Below are 20,403 nucleotides of genomic sequence, written 5' to 3'. Positions count from 1 at the left end.
AACCAACCTACCAAATACATAGAAATAAAAACATAATTAGACAAAATGAGGTCTCAGAGAAATACATTCCAAATGAAGGAACAAGATAAAACCCCAGAAGAAGAACTGAGTTAAGTGGCGATAAGCAATCTACCCAATAAAGAGTTTAAGGTAATGATCACAAAGATGCTTGGGAGAATGGATGAACAGAGGGAGAAGTTTTAAACAAATAGAAGATATAAAGTAGAATCAAACAGAGCTAAAGCATACAACAACTGAAATAAAAATACACTACAAGAAATTAATAGTAGATTGGATGATACAGAGGACGGATCATTGAATTGGAAGAGCGGTGGAAATTACTACTCTGTGGGCTGAAAAGAAGGGAGTGGATGATATATTTACGGCGACAAAAGGGAGAAAAAATAATCCTACAACCAAGAATACTGTATCTAACAAGGCTTTCATTCAGATTTGAAGGAGAGATCAAAAGTTTTACAGACAAGCAAAAGCTAAGAGTTCAGCACCATGAAACCAGCTTTAAAAGAAATGTTAATGGGATGGAAGAATATTGTTAAAATGACCGTACTACCCAAGGCAATCTACAGATTCAATGCAATCCTTATCAAAATATCAATGGCATTTTCCATAGAAAAAGAATAATTCTAAAACTTGTATGGAAACACAAAAGACCCAGAATAGCCAAAATAATCTTAAGAACAACAAAGCTGAAGTATAACACTCCCGGATTTCAAACTATGCTACAAATCTACAGTAATCAAAACAGTATAGTACTGGCACAAAAACAGACATATAGGGACTACCCTGGTGGCGCAATGGTTAAGAATCTGCCTGCCAATGCAGGGGACACGGGTTCAAGCCCTGGTCGGGGAAGATCCCACATGCCGCGGTGCAACTAAGCCTGTGCATCACAACTACTGAGCCTGTGCTCTAGAGCCTGCGAGCCACAACTACTGAGCCCATGTGCCTAGAGCCCATGCTCCGCAACAAGAGAAGCCACCGCAATGAGAAGCCTGTGCACCACAACGAAGAGTAGCCCCCACTCGCCGCAACCAGAGAAAGCATGTGCAGCAACGAAGACCCAACGCAGCCAAAAATAAATAAATAAAAAACAAACCAAAAAAACAGACATATAGATCAATGGAACAGAATAGAGAGCCCAGAAATAAACCAACATTTATATGGGCAACTCATCTACAACAAAGGAGGAAAGAATATACAATCGAGAAAAGACAGCCTCTTCAATAAATGGTGCTGGGAAACTGGACATTTACATGCAAAAGAATCAAACTGTATTACTCTCTCACACCATGCACAAAAAAGAAATTCAAAATGGATTAAGGACTTAAACATAAGACCTGAAACAATAAAACCTGCAGAGGAAAACACAGGCAGTACATTCTTTGACACTGGTCTTAATAATATTTTTTTTGCATATGTCTCCTCAGGCAAGGAAGGCAAAGCAAAAATAAACCAATGGGACCTAATTAATCTAAAAAGCTATTGCACAGCAAAGGAAACTACCACCAAAATGCAAATCACCTACTGAATGGGAGAAGATATTTGCAAACAATATATCCAACAAGGGGTCAATATCCAAAATATACAAAGAACTCATACAACTCAACATCAAATAAACAAACAACCCAATTAAAAAATGGGCAGGGTTCCAGGATTGACATTTTTCCAAAGAAGACATACAGATGGCCAACAGGCACATGAAAAGTTGCTCAACATCACTAACCCTCAGGCAAATGCAGATCAAAATCACAATGAGGTATCATTCCTACCTGTCAGAATTGCTATTATCAAAAAGACAACAAATAGTAAGTGTTGGCAAGGATGTGGAGAAAATGGAACCCTCATGCACTGTTGCTGGGAATGTAAATTGGTGCTGCTACTATGTAAAATAGTATGCAGATTCCTCAAAAAATTAAAACTAAGCTACCATACAGTCTATGAATTCCAAGTCTGGGTATTTATCCAAAGAAAATGAAAACACTAATTTGAAAAGATATGTATACCCCTATGTTCACTGCAGCATTATTTACTATAGCCAAGATACGGAAGGAACCTCAGTGCCCATCAATAGATGAGCGAATAAAGAAGATGTGGTATGTGTGTGTGCACACATACACACACCACACACTGGAATATTATTCAGCCATAAAAAGAATGCAATCTTGCCATTTGCAGCAACATGGGTGGACCTAGATGGTATTCTACTAAGTGAAATAAGTCAGACAGAGAAAGACAAATACTATATGATTTCACTTAATTGCAGACTCTAAAAAACAAAACAGATGAACAAACATAACCAAACAGAAACAGAATAATAGATACAGAGAACAAACAGGTGGTTGCCAGAGGGGAAGGGTGTAGGGGGAAGAGAGAAATAGGTGAGGAAGATTAAAAGGTACAAACTTTCAGTTACAAAGTAAATCAGTCACAGGTATGAAATGTACAGTGTGGGGAATATAGTCAATAATTATGCAATGCCATTGCATGGTGACCAATGACAACTAGACTTAACATGATCATTCTGAAATGTACAGAAATCACTACGCTGTAGAATATGAACAGTGTTGTAGGTCAATTATACTTCAAAAACAAACAAACAAGCAAACAAACTAACAGACTCCTAGAAAAAGATCAGCTTTGTGGCTACCACAGGTGGGGGTTAGGGGAAGGGGGAATTAGATGAAGGTAGTCAAAAGGTACAAACTTCCAGTTATAAGATAAATAAGTACTAGGGATATAATGTACAACATGACAAAGATAATTAACACTTGTATGTTAAGAGAGTAAATCCTGAGAGTTTTATCACAAGGAAAAAAATTTTTTTCTCTACTTCTTCAATGTTGTCTATAGGGGATGATAGATGTTCACTAAACTTACTGCGGTCATCATTTCATGACACTATGTACGCCAAATCACTATGCTGTACATCTTAAACTCATACAGTGCTGTATGTCAATCATATCTCAATAAAACTGGGGGGGGGGGGGGAGGAAGGATTCTCCTGCGCCTTAATCCATTATCCAGCAGCCTAGTGTGGATTACACTTATCAACCCAAACTCATCTACCGACATTTGAGGTGTAACCGAAGACCCAAATTCAACTATTAATCAGTGTCTGTGTGCTCTTGGGCATGTTGCTTAATTTCTTTTGTAGCACAGTAAAATGGTGATGATAATGGTGCCTACTTAAGTTCTGGTAAAATAATCCTAGTTCTGATGTTAAATAAAAATGTTAATACAGTACCAAGCCATGGGGAATTATTCTGTCTGTAGTTCTTCACTTACTGGATTGGTTGGCAAACCATTCTGTTTCTTTTCTAAGACTATTCTCTAATGATTACATAACAATTCAATTTTCTAAAGATTAACTTTAATTGTGGAAACTCATATAAGGTTTGAATATATTTATTCTTACCAAAGAACTCTGATAATTTAGTCAAGTATTTGTGCCAATAATGTGGGAAACTGAAGAAATTAGTCTAACAAAATGGGAATAACACAAAGATTTTAAAAAATAAAAACCATATAAAGTTAAAATAAGAGCTATAACAGCAATATTAATTGAAAATAAAGATTTGAATGTACCAAAGATTAAATAACGATTTGACATACAGCTAAGATGCTTTCTTTTTTTTTAAATTGAAGTATAGTTGATTTACAATGTTGTGTTAATTTTTGCTGTACAGCAAATTGATTTTGTTACACATACACACATATATACATACATTCTTTCTGATATTCTTTTCCACTATGGTTTATCTCAGGATATTGAATATACTTCCCTGTGTGGGATACTTTATAAAAGGTTTAATATGACCATAAACCTACAGGATGGCTCTCAAACATCCAGGAAAACCCAAAAAGGTCACATGATTTTCTATAGATGGCTTAAAAAGTTAACAGTACAGTATCCAAAATTTTATTTGAGACATAAATAATAAACTAATTCAATTAAAAAATTCTCAATAAAATCAAATATTTTCAAGTAGTTCAGTGGTATAAAGACAAATTAAAAAAATCATCCTTTTAGGCCAATAATAATGACTAACACCAATTTATTAAACTAAGAATATTTAAAACACAAATTCTGAATTCTGTGCTGGGTTATTTGCTAGTATGAAAGGACCCATAGAGAAGTAAATGCTTCAGGGAGGTGAGGGTAATCAACCAGACTTGATCCCAGTGTTCCCTTTGGGGAGATTTTAATTATACACCCACAAGAAACTTTTGCTTTGTCTATTTAGTGAAGTAATTTTTTTAAAATTGAAGTACTGTATAGTTGATTTACAATATTGTGTTAGTTGCAGGTGTGCAGCAGAGTGATTCAGTTACTTACACACACACACACACACGTGTGTGTGTGTGTATATATATTCTTTTTCAGATTCTTTTCCACTGTAGGTTATTACAAGATATTGAATATAGTTCCCTGTGCTATACAGTAAGTCCTTGTTGTTATCTATTTTATATATAGTAGCGTGCATCTGTTGATCCCAAACTCCTAATTTATCCCTCCCTCCCCCGCTTCCCCTTTGGTAATCATAAGCTTGTTTTCTGTGTCTGCGAGTATTTGTTTTGTAAATAAGTTCATTTGTATCATTTTTTTAGATTCCATATATAAATGATATCATTTGATATTTGCCTTTCTCTGACTTACTTCACTTACTTTGGTAATCTCTAGGTCCATCCATGTTGCTGCAAATGGCAATATTCCATTCTTTTTTATGGCCGAGTAATATTCTATTATGCACGTGTGCGCGCATGCACACACACACACCATCTTCTTTATCCATTCCTCTGCTGATGGACACTTAGGTTGCCTCCATGTCTTGGCTATTGCAAACAGTGCTGCTATGAACATTGGGGGGCATGTATCTTTTTGAATTAGAGTTTTTGTCTTTTCCGGATATATGCCCAGGAGTGGAATTGAGTTTTTTTTTTTAACAAATCTCCATACTGTTTTCCATAGTGGCTTTACCAATTTACATTCCCACCAACAGTGTAGGAGGGTTCCCTTTTCTCCACATCCTGGAGAGGCAATTCTTGAATGTGAACTATGAAAAGTCAGAACTGAAACAATCTAAATGTCCATCAACAGGGCAGCGTTAAGAGTAAGCCATTGTTAAAAAGTGGTATTTTCAAAGAAATGATGCCAAGAGAAAGGGTTCAAAATCATACACACAGTTGTTTTATAGCTATGACATTTTTAAGGCTGAAAGACATATTTAAAGAGAAAAGATAAAAGATATACCAAATTGCTAACATCAGTTGTCTTACTGTATGTAGTAAGAATATTGGGGAGTTTTTCTTCTTATTCTTCTGTATTTTCCTGAATTTCCTTAAGGTTATGTTTTGCTTTCGTGACAGAAAAACTAATTTAAAAAAATCCCTTTAAAATGACATAACATCTAGACTATGAAAAGCAGCTGTCAAAATAGTCCACTGTGAAGAAGGAGAGTGAGTAGGGGTATAGACAACACAAAACTGGCCATGTGCTAATGATCGTGAGTGATGGGCACATAGTGGCTCACTAAACTATTCCCTCTACTTTCATATCGTTTATAATTTAAAAAATAAGTTTAAAAAGCAATAGTTACTTCCCCACTACTTCTGAGAAGTTGCTGTGGTTTCAGACTGAAATCCATAGATCTGAGTAGTACTGGCTGGTAACAAAGTTACTAATTCTGTCTACTACAAGCAGTATTAAACAGGAATTTCACCACAGTTGACAATACAGCTGGGACTTCCCTGGCAGTCCAGTGGCTAAGACTCTGCACCTCCGCTGCAGGGGGTGTGGGTTCAATTCCCGGTCAGGGAACTAAGATTCTGCATGTCGTGGCCAAAAAAAAAAAAAAAAAAAAAAATTCAGCTGACCCTTAAACAACCGGGGGGAGTTAGGGGCACTGACCATCCGAGCAGTTGAAAATCCCAGTGTAATTTTACAGTCAGCCTTCCAAATCCACGGTTCTGTACCCACAGTTCAACCAACCATGGATCATGTAGTACCATAGCTCAGGCTAGCTGAAAAAATCCATGTATAACTGGACCCATGCAGGTTAAACCCATGTTGTTCAAGGGACAACTGTATAACTGAATTAGGAGACCTGAGCAAATGGATTCATATCACATTAAATAAACCAAATTAACAAAAATAAAATTTCTTAATTCTCCTGGCATGTTATAGCGTTTTAGAATCAAGTTAGAAATACAGAACAGTAAGGCTTTTGACTTCCCTGGTGGTGCAGTTGGTTAAGAATCCACCTGCCAATGCAGGGGACACGGGTTTGATCCCTGGTCCGGGAAGATACCACGTGCCGTGGAGCAACTAAGCCCTTGCGCCACAACTACTGAGCCTGGGCTCTAGAGCCCGCGAGCCACAACTACTGAAGCTCACATGCCTAGAGCCCGTGCTCTGCAACAAGAGAAGCCACCGCAATGAGAAGCCCGCGCACTGCAATGAAGAGTAGCTCCTGCTCACCGCAAGTAGAGAAAGCCTGCGTGCAGCAATGAAGACCCAACACAGCCAAAAAAAAAAAAAAAAAAAAAAACCAAAAAACAAGAACAGTTAGGCTTTGTTTTAGTACTCTAAAGAATAACTGGGACAGCAACAGTCAGCTCTACCCACCACCAGAGCCTCCCATCAAGCCTCTTAGATAGCCTCAACCAGCAGAGGGCAGACAACAGAAGCAAGAAAAACTACAATCCTGCAGCCTGTGGACCAAAAACCACAGTTACAGAAAGACAGAGAAGATGAAAAGGCAGAGGGCTATGTACCAGATGAAGGAACAAGAAAAAACCCCAGAAAAACAACTAAATGAAGTGGAGATAGGCAACCTTCCAGAAAAAGAATTCAGAATAATGATAGTGAAGATGATCCAGGACCTCGGAATAAGAATGGAGGCAAAGATTGAGAAGATGCAAGAAATGATTAACAAAGACCTAGAAGAATTAAAGAACAAACAAACAGAGATGACCAATACAATAACTGAAATGAAAACTACACCAGAAGGAATCAATAGCAGAATAACTGAGGCAGAAGAACGGATAAGTGACCTGGAAGACAGAATGGTGGAATTCACTGCTGCGGAACAGACTAAAGAAAAAAGAATGAAAAGAAATGAAGACAGCCTAAGAGACCTCTGGGACAACATTAAACGCAACAACATTCGCATTATAGGGGTCCCAGAAGGAGAAGAGAGAGAGAAAGGACCAGAGAAAATATTTGAGGAGATTATAGTCGAAAACTTCCCTAACATGGGAAAGGAAATAGCCACCCAAGTCCAGGAAGCGCAGAGAGTCCCATACAGAATAAACCCAAGGAGAAACACGCCGAGACACATAGTAATCAAAGTGGCAAAAATTAAAGACAAAGAAAAATTACTGAAAGCAGCAAGGGAAAAACGACAAATAACATACAAGGGAACTCCCATTAAGGTTAAGAGCTGATTTCTCAGCAGAAACTCTGCAAGCCAGAAGGGAGTGGCATGATATACTTCAAGTGATGAAAGGGAAGAACCTACAACCAAGATTACTCTACCCGGCAAGGATCTCATTTAGATTTGATGGAGAAATCAAAAGCTTTACAGACAAGCAAAAGCTAAGAGAATTCAGCACCACCAAACCAGCTCTACAACAAATGTTAAAGGGACTTCTCTAAGTGGGAAACACAAGAGAAGAAAAGGACCTACAAAAACAAACCCAAAACAATTAAGAAAATGGTCATAGGAACATACATATCGATAATTACCTTAAACGTGAATGGATTAAATGCCCCAACCAAAAGACATAGACTGGCTGAATGAATACAAAAACAAGACCCATATATATGCTGTCTACAAGAGACCCACTTCAGACCTAGGGACACATACAGACTGAAAGTGAGGGGATGGAAAAAGATATTCCATGCAAATGGAAATCAAAAGAAAGCTGGAGTAGCTATACTCATATCAGATAAAATAGACTTTAAAATAAAGAATGTTACAAGAGACAAGGAAGGACACTACATAATGATCCAGGGATCAATCCAAGAAGAAGATATAACAATTATAAATATATATGCACCCAACATAGGAGCACCTCAATACATAAGGCAACTGCTAACAGCTATAAAAGAGGAAATCGACAGTAACACAATAATAGTGGGGGACTTTAACACCTCACTTACACCAATGGACAGATCATCCAAAATGAAAATAAATAAGGAAACAGAAGCTTTAAATGACACAATAGACCAGATAGATTTAATTGATATATATAGGACATTCCATCCAAAAACAGCAGATTACACGTTCTTCTCAAGTGCGCACGGAACATTCTCCAGGATAGATCACATCTTGGGTCACAAATCAAGCCTCAGTAAATTTAAGAAAACTGAAATCATATCAAGCATCTTTTCTGACCACAACGCTATGAGATTAGAAATGAATTACAGGGAAAAAAACGTAAAAAAGACAAACACATGGAGGCTAAACAATACGTTACTAAATAACCAAGAGATCACTGAAGAAATCAAACAGGAAATAAAAAAATACCTAGAGACAAATGACAATGAAAACACGACGACCCAAAACCTATGGGATGCAGCAAAAGCGGTTCTAAGAGGGAAGTTTATAGCTATACAAGCTTACCTAAAGAAACAAGAAAAATCTCAAGTAAACAATCTAACATTACACCTAAAGAAACTAGAGAAAGAAGAACAAACAAAACCCAAAGTTAGCAGAAGGAAAGAAATCATAAAGATCAGAGCAGAAATAAATGAAATAGAAACAAAGAAAACAATAGCAAAGATCAATAAAACTAAAAGTTGGTTCTTTGAGAAGATAAACAAAATTGATAAGCCATTAGCCAGACTCATCAAGAAAAAGAGGGAGAGGACTCAAATCAATAAAATCAGAAATGAAAAAGGAGAAGTTACAACAGACACCGCAGAAATACAAAACATCCTAAGAGACTATTACAAGCAACTTTATGCCAATAAAATGGACAACCTGGAAGAAATGGACAAATTCTTAGAAAGGTATAATCTTCCAAGACTGAACCAGGAAGAAACAGAAAATATGAACAGACCAATCACAAGTAATGAAATTGAAACTGTGATTAAAAATCTTCCAACAAACAAAAGTCCAGGACCAGATGGCCTCACAGGTGAATTCTATCAAACATTTAGAGAAGAGCTAACACCCATCCTTCTCAAACTCTTCCAAAAAATTGCAGAGGAAGGAACACTCCCAAACTCATTCTATGAGGCCACCATCACCCTGATACCAAAACCAGACAAAGACACTACAAAAAAAGAAAATTACAGACCAATATCACTGATGAATATAGATGCAAAAATCCTCAACAAAATACTAGCAAACAGAATCCAACAACACATTAAAAGGATCATACACCACGATCAAGTGGGGTTTATCCCAGGGATGCAAGGATTCTTCAATATACGCAAATCAATCAATGTGATACACCATATTAACAAATTGAAGAATAAAAACCATATGATCATCTCAATAGATGCAGAAAAAGCTTTTGACAAAATTCAACACCCATTTATGATAAAAACTCTCCAGAAAGTGGGCATAGAGGGAACCTACCTCAACATAATAAAGGCCATATATGACAAACCCACAGCAAACATCATTCTCAATGGTGAAAAACTGAAAGCATTTCCTCTAAGATCAGGAACAAGACAAGGATGTCCACTCTCACCACTATTATTCAACATAGTTCTGGAAGTCCTAGCCACGGCAATCAGAGAAGAAAAAGAAATAAAAGGAATACAAATTGGAAAAGAAGAAGTAAAACTGTCACTGTTTGCGGATGACATGATACTATACATAGAGAATCCTAAAACTGCCACCAGAAAACTGCTAGAGCTAATCAATGAATATGGTAAAGTTGCAGGTTACAAAATTAATGCACAGAAATCTCTTGCATTCCTATACACTAATGATGAAAAATCTGAAAGAGAAATTATGGAAACACTCCCATTTACCACTGCAACAAAAAGAATAAAATACCTAGGAATAAACCTACCTAGGGAGACAAAAGACCTGTATGCAGAAAACTATAAGACACTGATGAAAGAAATTAAAGATGATACCAACAGATGGAGAGATATACCATGTTCTTGGATTGGAAGAATCAACATTGTGAAAATGAGTATACTACCCAAAGCAATCTACAGATTCAATGCAATCCCTATCAAATTACCAATGGCATTTTTTACGGAGCTAGAACAAATCATCTTAAAATTTGTATGGAGACACAAAAGACCCCGAATAGCCAAAGCAGTCTTGAGGCAAAAAAATGGAGCTGGAGGAATCAGACTCCCTGACTTCAGACTATACTACAAAGCTACAGTAATCAAGACAATATGGTACTGGCACAAAAACAGAAACATAGATCAATGGAACAAGATAGAAAGCCCAGAGATTAACCCACGCACCTATGGTCAACTAATCTATGACAAAGGAGGCAAAGATATACAATGGAGAAAAGACAGTCTCTTCAATAGGTGGTGCTGGGAAAACTGGACAGCTACATGTAAAAGAATGAAATTAGAATACTCCCTAACACCATACACAAAAATAAACTCAAAATGGATTAGAGACCTAAATATAAGACTGGACACTATAAAACTCTTAGAGGAAAACATAGGAAGAACACTCTTTGACATAAATCACAGCAAGATCTTTTTTGATCCACCTCCTAGAGTAATGGAAATAAAAACAAAAATAAACAAGTGGGACCTAATGAAACTTCAAAGCTTTTGCACAGCAAAGGAAACCATAAACAAGACGAAAAGACAACCCTCAGAATGGGAGAAAATATTTGCAAATGAATCAACGGACAAAGGATTAATCTCCAAAATATATAAACAGCTCATTCAGCTCAATATCAAAGAAACAAACACCCCAATCCAAAAATGGGCAGAAGACCTAAATAGACATTTCTCCAAAGAAGACATACAGACAGCCACGAAGCACATGAAAAGATGCTCAACATCACTAATTATTAGAGAAATGCAAATCAAAACTACAATGAGGTATCCCCTCACTCCTGTTAGAATGGGCATCATCAGAAAATCTACAAACAACAAATGCTGGAGAGGGTGTGGAGAAAAGGGAACCCTCTTGCACTGTTGGTGGGAATGTAAATTGATACAGCCACTATGGAGAACAATATGGAGGTTCCTTAAAAAACTAAAAATAGAATTACCATATGACCCAGCAATCCCACTACTGGGCATATACCCAGAGAAAACCATAATTCAAAAAGACACATGCACCCGAATGTTCATTGCAGCACTATTTACAATAGCCAAGTCATGGAAGCAACCTAAATGCCCATCAACAGACGAATGGATAAAGAAGATGTGGTACATATATACAATGGAATATTACTCAGCCATAAAAAGGAACGAAATTGAGTCATTTGTTGAGACGTGGATGGATCTAGAGACTGTCATACAGAGTGAAGTAAGTCAGAAAGAGAAAAACAAATATCGTATATTAATGCATGTATGTGGAACCTAGAAAAATGGTATAGATGAGCCAGTTTGCAGGGCAGAAGTTGAGACACAGATGTAGAGAATGGACATATGGACACCAAGGGGGGAAAACTGTGGTGAGGTGGGGATGATGGTGTGCTGAATTGGGCGATTGGGATTGACATGTATACACTGATGTGTATAAAACTGATGCCTAATAAGAACCTGCAGTATAAAAAAACAAACAAAACAAAACAAAACAACAACAAAAAAAAGAATAACTGGGTTTATGAAGGCAAAGCTAGGGATTTCCTTTGCTGTAAACAAATTTAATATGCAGAATTTTAGACTGGTAGCCTAGAAAAATTGAGGTCCTCCCCAATATTTATTTTCTATAAACCAAAGTCCTGGTATTTCAGATTGTTAAAGTGGAGCTACCCAAAGGAACTGCAAGCAGGTAAAGAAAATCTTATTCAAAAGAGGGGCCAAGACAACAGGCGCATGGAAAGATGCTCAGCATCACTAATTATTAGGAAAATGCAAATCAAACCAATAATGAGATATCCCCTCACATCAGAATAGGTACTGTCAAAAAGGTGAGAAATAAGTGTTGGCAAGGATGTGGAGAAAAGGGAACCCTCATATACTGTTGGTGGGAATGTAAATTGGTGCAGCCACTATGGAGATTCCGCAAAAAGTTAATAGAACCACCATATGATCCAGCTATCCTACTTCTGGGTATTTATCAAAAGAATATGAAAGCGCTAATTTGAAAAGATATAAGCACCCCTATGTTTACTGCAGCATTATTTACAATAGCCAATGCATGGAAACAACCTAAGTGTCCATAAATGAATAGATAAAGATGTGGTACATATATACAATGGAATACTACTTAGCCATAAAAAAGAAATAATGCCATTTGCAGCAACACGGACGGACCTAGAGATTATCATACTAAATGAAAGTAAGTCAGACAGAGAAAGACAGCTATTGTATGATAGTGCTTATATGTGGAATCTAAAAAAAAAGGGTACAAATGAACTTATCTACAAAACAGAAATGGAGTTACAAATGTAGAGAACAAACTTATGGTTACCAGGGGGTAAGGTGGGGGAGGGATAAGATTGGGATTGACATATACACACTACTATATATAAAATAGGTAACTAATAAGGACCTACTGTATAGCACAGGGAACTCTACTCAATACTCTGTAATGGCCTATATGGGAAAAGAATCTAAAAAAAGAGGGGATATATGTTCAACAGATTCACTTTGCTGTACATCTGAAACTAACACAACACTAAATCAACTGTACTCCAATAAAAAATTTTAAAAAAGGAGATGTGGTATATATAAAAACAATGGAATACTACTCAGCCATAGAAAAAGATGAGATCTTGCCATCTGGGACAATGTGGTTGGACCTCGAGGGTATTACGCTAAATGAAATAAGTCAGACAAAGAAAGACAAATACCGTATGATTTCACTCATGTGGAGTATAAGAAATAAAAACAAAGTAAGTGAACAAACCAAACATGCAGCTACAGAGACAGAGTGGTGGTTACCAGAGGGGAAGGGGTGGTGGGGCAGGGGGGTGGGTGAAATGGGTGAAGGGGATCAACTGTATGATGACACATGGAAACTGAAGTTTTGGTGGTGAGCACGCTATACTGTTTAGAGAATGCTGTGCGCATGAAATTTATATAATGTTATAAGCCAATGTTACTTCAATTAAGGAAAAAAAGACAAACAAAAAGATGGGCCAATACAGTTCAGCTTATTAAAGGTCTTTGAAACATAAAATAAAAACTGAGACATTCCCATTATTATGGAAAATGTCCTTTACAGATTGTATGAAATAGGTAACTGGTTTGCAACATTACGTCAATTTACATATAATTATATGGCCCATCTTTTGGTCAGTGGTTGCCTCTGTTCTTGGAACTCAGCATAGATGAAGCTGTAGCAGGCCATTGTAAGATGCTCTCTTTTACAAGGCCACACGTAGCCTTTCTCTTTCTTTTCCACTTATCTCTTTGTCCTATTCTGGGGAAAAGAACATTCATTCTACTCAATCTTAAAATCCTGACAAAGTTAAGGAGACAAAATACAAGGACATAATGGTATAATGATAATGGTATCATTATATCATAATGGTACAATGATAATTTAAGCTTAGGGCTTAAATGCCTACTATGTAGCTAATTTCTTGTCATTATTAATTAACTGAGAGGGTATTTTATCCAAGTATTAAAGTTTTCTAGCCAACTCGTAAACAGGTATCAATGAGAATGACCAAACTCACAAAAGAGGTATCTCTCTGAATCCAAGAAGCAACTATAGGTTGTATGTAGTCCTAACCAGTAATTCTCTATCACTGGGGGGCCTCGAATGGAAACAAGCAAAAAACCAAAACCTGCAAAAAAAAATCTAACAGGTAAATATAGTACAATAGTATTCAAGTATTAGATAGGTGGAAAATCTCTAAGAGCCCTCCAAAAACTGATTTTCTAACTACAATCTAACCACAATCTTAGTTCTTTTATTTGCTGTTACAGAATTAAATTTGAACCTCATTCCAAATTTTTCTTAAAGACTGCCATAATTATAGTTATTAGAATAAACATCAAGACAGCATGAGAATACTAATATAATCTGCCATGTCAGTATGTAAAATACAGATTTTAATTTTATTATTTAAATCCATGGGAATAATAGGTTAAATCATATATTAAGGTTAATTTCAAGGACTATTCCGTAAATTGGAGAGAAACTTTTTTTGTATATTGACAAAGCCAGTAACATTCTAGATCATTACAAATATATTATACTTAACTCTTTTCTGGAAATTGGAACTGCAGATATTGACTTGATCAAGTATTCTGGAGGAAGATCCAACACTCTTGAAAGCTAAAAATCAAAAAGAACAAACAACACAAGATTGTTAATATATTTGTTCCAGATTCAATAGAATGCTACTCAACAATTGAAAAAAAATATTGAGACACAACACAAATGAGCTACAAATGCACTACGCAATGTGACAAAAGCCAGACTCAAAAGGCTATATCATGTATGATTCAGTTTATTTGACATTCCGGAAAACCAAAAACTGTAAGGATAAAGATTAGATCAGTGGTTGCCAGGGGTTGAGGATGAGAAAAGGGTTTGACCATAAATTGCCAAATAGAACTGTTTACCAAAAAGGATGAATTTTATATTTATAAATTTTAAAATAGATTTTAAAAACTCTTTATTTACTTATTTATCTATTTTTACAAAAAGAGAAGGGATGAACTGCTGGGACCAAAGATAATTTGCTTTTTAATTCATTCATAAAATCTTTTTGTGTTAGGCACTGTTTTAGGAGTTGGGGATACAGCAGTGAATAAAAGAAACAAAAATCTCATGCTATTTAAATAAACAAGCAAACAAATACATAATGGGGGGAAAATCTGACCCCCAGGCTCTATCAAAAGTTTACTCACTTGTTTGTTTGTTTATTTACTTATTTATGGCTGCGTTGGGTCTTCGTTGCTGCACGCAGGCTTTCTCTAGTTGCAGTGAGCAGGGGCTACTCCTTGTTGTGGTGCGCGGGCTTCTCACTGAGGTGACTTTGTTGCGGAGCATGGGCTCTAGGCGTGCGGGCTTCAGTAGTTGTGGCATGTGGGCTCAGTAGTTGTGACTCTCAGGCTTAGCTGCTCCGCGGCATGTGGGATCTCCCCGGACCAGGGCTCGAACCCGTGTCCCCTGCATTGGCAGGCGGATTCTTAACCACTGCGCCACCAGGGAAGTCCCTACTCACTTGTATTTTTGAAAAGCTCACTGAATGATTGTAATGCACAGTCATAGTTGTGAACTACTGCCTACATCAGGAACTCAAATTATGCCTAATTTTTCTTTGAAACAATCCTATGACTTTCATACTATTATAGCCTTCATTTCATGAATGATGAAACTGAAGTACAGAGAATTTATGTAACTTGCTTAGGTGGAAAAGCTGGGATGTAAACACAAGCTATCTATAACCAGAACCTACCTTCAACCCGTATGTCATATCAATACCCTTTCAACAAGAAATGCATGAAAACGAAACAGTGAAAATAGCAGTACAGCCATAATGAATTTAAAACTGTCTTCATCTTTCTTGCCCACTTCCTCAATCCTTACGCAGCCTCTGCAATGGACAAGTCATGGCTCATGAGAGAGAAGGGAAAGGGAGTAATGGGGTAAATAGGAAAAGTAAAGAATGTAAGAAGCAATCTTAACCTTCCTCAGAGGGGTCTGTAAGTGTTCAGAAGGAAAGGAATAAAACTAGTCACTATCTCCATTATTAGTAATAATATTTACCCTATTATCAAAAGAAATTGTTTGTTGAATTTCATTAACGTAAAAAAAAGGTCAAAACTTGCAGACCAGGAGCTGTCATTTACCTTTAAGATACTCTATATATTTCTGCTGATCAAGTATGTGTTGATTTTTAAATTTAAATCTCAGAGTACAGTCTTTATTCTTAAATTCTAGCCTTTAGGAACTGAATTACTGTATCCTTTACAAAAAAGGCTTTTTTTCCTTAAGATACTTTCCCAGAAGTGGATAAATACTTCCAAAGCACTTACAGAATAAAGGCTGTAACTGTTCATGTTTATATTACAAAATGTTCCTGCCAAAACAGATACATCAGTAATAAAGATTCTATTATAATTTCTCTTAAAAAAAATTCAAATTCCAGTTCCACTTTTACTGTCTATGAGCCCTTGGGAAAGTCATTTTACATCAACAAGCTTAAGTTTTCACATCTGAAAAATGGGGATAATAAATCTATTAATAATAAACTAGGGCTCTTGTGAGGACTAACAAAATTGTGTCATGTAATAAGCACGTAATAAATATTATTTCCTTCTTCCTTTAAAAGGTTTTATTTTGGGAGACTTCCCTGGCGGTCCTGTGGTTAAGACTCTGCATTTCCATTGCAGGGGGCATGGGTCAGGGAAATAAGATCCCGCATTTTGGACATAATGTCTTTCAAACTTACCCATAACCTTCTCCTATAAGACCTTCTGCCTATCTTAGATATAACTAAACTCTGCTGGAAAAAAAAAAAAAAAAAAGAATGTTGTTCACCATCCAGTTATACATGGATTAAGTCATTAGCCACTGCAGTTTCTGACCGATAATGAACCCTGAGAGGAGTTGAGGACAAAAAACAGGATGAGGCACACTGTACTGTGGAAAAACAGGCCCCTTAGATAGTTCTATGTACATCTCAGGAAGAATTTTAATAAAACCAGATTCTTGCATCTTCCCATATCTAGAAAAGCACCAAAATCATTAACAGAGATACCTGTCCCTTGTGACTAGCTGTCGTCTTTTACTGAGATGTAAGCCTGACTGCACATATTCCCCAGCCAACAATCATGATTAAACTGGCTCCTCCCCCTACCTCTTCGGAGTTTACTCAGAGCTACCGAGCGGCTGTCTCCCAGGATACAGTCATCAGTAAGGTCCTCAATAAAGCTGACACTGACAACTCACACCTCTTACACTGTGCATTTTTCATTCAACATAGGCCAACTTTTTAATCTTTATCTCACAAATAAGTTGTGAACTTTGGAATGTAAACATATTACCTAGGACCAACACAAAAAATTCTCTGATACAAACTAAAAACTACTTAAAGTTTATTTCGTCTACCATACCTCATTTGCTCCAAAAGAGCTCTGAGGGGGCTTAAACCATAAAAATAAAATGGAGGTATAAAATTGTGCCAGCAAACTCAAGCTAAAGATAATCAGGCTTCTTGGCAACCAAGGTGCAAAGGGAATCTACACAGCACTTTTTACCTCGTAAGAGATCCAGCAAGTCAGTAGGAACAAAGTTTTCCTAAAAGTAAATTCTAAGACCAAGTTATATACACATGAAGATGCGTAGACCAAAATAGAAAATACCTTCAATAGTAATTTTACAAAGGCACAGAAACATTCTTATATGATGTAAATTTAAAAAACCAAGAAGAAAGGGACTGGGGGATAAAGGAGGAATGGGGAGTAAATAAGGACAGTTTCAGTTTTGCAAGATGAAAAGAGTTCTGGAGATGGTTGGTGGTGATGGTTGCATAACAATGTGAATGTACTTAATGCCACTGAACTGTACATTTTAAAATGGTTAAGATAGTAAACTTTATATTAGAGAAATGCAAATCAAAAATAAAATGAGGTATCATCTCACACTGGTCAGAATGGCTATCATTAAAAACTCTACAAATAACAAATCCTGGAGAGGATGTGAAGAAAAGGGAAACTTCCTACACTGTTGGTGGGAATGTAAGTTGGTACAGCCACTATGAAGAACAGTGTAGAGGTTCCTCAGAAAACTAAAAATAGAACTACCATATGATCCAGCAATCCCCCTCCTGGGCATATATCCGGAAAAGATGAAAAGCCTAACTTGAAAAGATACATGCATCCCAATGTTCACTGCAGCACTAGCCAAGACATGGAAGCAACCTAAAAGTCCATCGACAGATCAAGGGATAAAGAAGATGTTACATATATTCAAGGGGATACTATTCAGGCATAAAAAAGAATGAAATAATGCCATTTGCAGCAACATGTATGCAACTAGAGATTATCATACTAAGTGAGTAAGTCAAAAAGAGAAAGACAAATACCATATGATATCACTTATACGTGGAATCTAAAAACATGACACAAATGAACCGATCTACGAAACAGAAACAGACTCACGGACATAGAGAAGAGAGTTGTGGTTGCCAAGGGGGAGAGGTTTGGGGAGGGATGGAGTGGGAGGCTGGGTTTAGCAGATGTAAGCTATTGTATATGGAATGGATAAACAACAAGGTCCTACTGTATAGCACAGGGAACTATATTCAGTATCCTGTGATAAACCATAATGGAAAAGAATACAGAAAAAGTATATATATGTATACATGAATCACTTTGCTGTATAGCAGAAATTAACAGAACATCATAAATCAACTATACTTCAATAAGACAACAAACCATAAAAAAAGATGTTAAATTTTATGTTATGTGTATTTTCCCACAATTAAAATCAAAACCCAGGAAGACTTTGGGATTAAGTAGTGGAAAGAAGTCTTCTTTACATAATCTCCCATTTCCTACCCATTATCAAAGTAAAATGAAAAGGAAGGAAGAAAGGAGAGGAGAAAGAAAGGAAGGTAGGTCATAGGCTGGTTGGTTCTCCAGCAAAAAATACACATGATAGGCAAAGCCCAAAGTTATAAACTTCAAAAGTGGTAACCAAGCAAAGATACATCAGATTCTGAGAAGAAATGGGGCAGCCCTGTTTGGCAAGGCTCCTAAGCTGAATTAACAATTCTCATTAATACCCAAATCTGGAGAGAAAACACTGAATGAATTCCATTATTTTTTTCATCTATGCCTGAGAGATGCTACAGAACTGCAGGAAAGAATGAGTAAAAGAGAGAAGTGATTTCCAGCACAAGTGAAGCTTCTAGGGCAGAATCTGAGGGCCTCCCCAATGGAAACACAATACATTCCCCAATTACAGGGAGTAGATCCTGATATTGTGCTGCATGGGCAGGAAGAATCAGAGGAGGAACTTTTATAGGAAGATGGAAAGATATCAGAACTAGCTAGCAAAAATATGCCAAGTCAGAATTCAGGAGTAACATGTACAGGTCACCACGACCTCCTGGAGAGACAAAAGAGGAGTGGAAAGCTGCAGAGTTTATATTTTTGTAATCAAAAAAGTGAGGTGAGCCAAGAACAATTCTGAAATGGAGAGTGAAGAAGTCACCCACACAATGCAGAAGCAAATATAAAGTCTGGGCAGAGCTGTCAAGCACTGGTAAATGAAAAATAGGCATGAAAAACAGACAAACTGAAAAAGAGAGAGAGATACGGAGAGGGAGGGGCAGGGATTGAAAGAAAAAGACAGTATGAAAGGAATGTGGCATACAGGACATCAAAGAACTCTAGAAGAAAAATATAACAATACATTCTTCATAAGGGTTTCCAGATTTGTGAATAAGCCAGAACTGAAAGATGGAAAAACAACAGAGTGAGATAAAAAAGGAGTCTAAAGATTAAATAAATTGATGATCAAACATTTATTATAGAACTATTAATTAAGAAACACAAAGAGTGTACTCAGAATTGAAAATAAAAGTATAACATATAAGGGCTAAGATAATCAGATAATACAGATTTTAAAAAACATAAAGAGATCAAAGATAAATAAAACTGGGTACAAGATAATCCAACTTTAGGATAACTGGTGTCCCTAAAATACAAAAAGCAGCAGCAAAGAAGCAAGCAGACAGGAAGACACGTACATTGGTTCTCCAGCAGCATTAAGGACAGAGAGACAAAGCACAAAGCCACACCCTTCAAAAAGTGATAGTCAAGAAAAGATACAAAAGATTCTCAAGCAGAATGGAGCACCCTTATTTAGCAGGGCTCCTACCTTAGTCTTATTTCCCAGAAGCCATAAAGATGAATGAATAAAACCCAAGAAAAATAAAAGTATTCATAGATATATATCTTGGATCCCCAAAAGCAGGGCCTGGGAAAAGGACTGTGCGCAGGTAGGTAGTTTATCTGGGAAGTGATTGCTAAGGGCAGAAGTGATATACTGGGGAGAGTGAGAGAGGAGAAAAAGTAAATACAAGATTGTGCTATCAAGTTCACTGCTATAGGCAATAGGGGCTTAATTTCTATCTTACTTTTCAAGAGGCATACACAATGTATATCAAAAGTGTCTATCCAAAAATAGGGAGCAGGAGCTTCTATCCCCCAGTGACTGAGGGGTGTCCTTGAGGGTGTTCACTCCACCACACTTGAGCCAAGTATGGGTTGGTAGCAGGCTTTTTGACAGCATG

At 36.9% G+C, this 20,403-nt stretch overlaps 1 protein-coding gene across 3 annotated transcripts in view; it reads right to left on the bottom strand.

Annotated features, from left to right (window-relative positions):
- RARS2 (arginyl-tRNA synthetase 2, mitochondrial) overlaps window positions 1–20,403 on the bottom strand; it is an 84,666-nt gene that overhangs the window by 48,885 nt on the left and 15,378 nt on the right. Inside the window, exons 2-3 of one of the 3 annotated variants that reach the window (XM_057527547.1) lie at window positions 15,005–15,266; window positions 14,353–14,426 (exon numbers count right to left, since the gene is read on the bottom strand). Coding sequence is in view for 1 of the 3 variants with exons in the window: in XM_007195931.2 (XP_007195993.2) it covers window positions 14,353–14,426 (74 nt within the window). In the remaining 2 variants the exon portion in view is untranslated. Of the gene's footprint in view, window positions 1–14,352; window positions 14,427–15,004; window positions 15,267–20,403 lie in introns of those variants that run through there. The other 2 variants (XM_028162297.2, XM_007195931.2) reach the window with 2 other exon arrangements.

Source organism: Balaenoptera acutorostrata, chromosome 14 (genome assembly GCF_949987535.1).
Source record: "Balaenoptera acutorostrata chromosome 14, mBalAcu1.1, whole genome shotgun sequence".
Taxonomy (NCBI): Eukaryota; Metazoa; Chordata; class Mammalia; order Artiodactyla; family Balaenopteridae; genus Balaenoptera; species Balaenoptera acutorostrata.
Note: the sequence above shows the minus strand (reverse complement) of the source record. Positions and strands in the feature narration are given on the sequence as shown.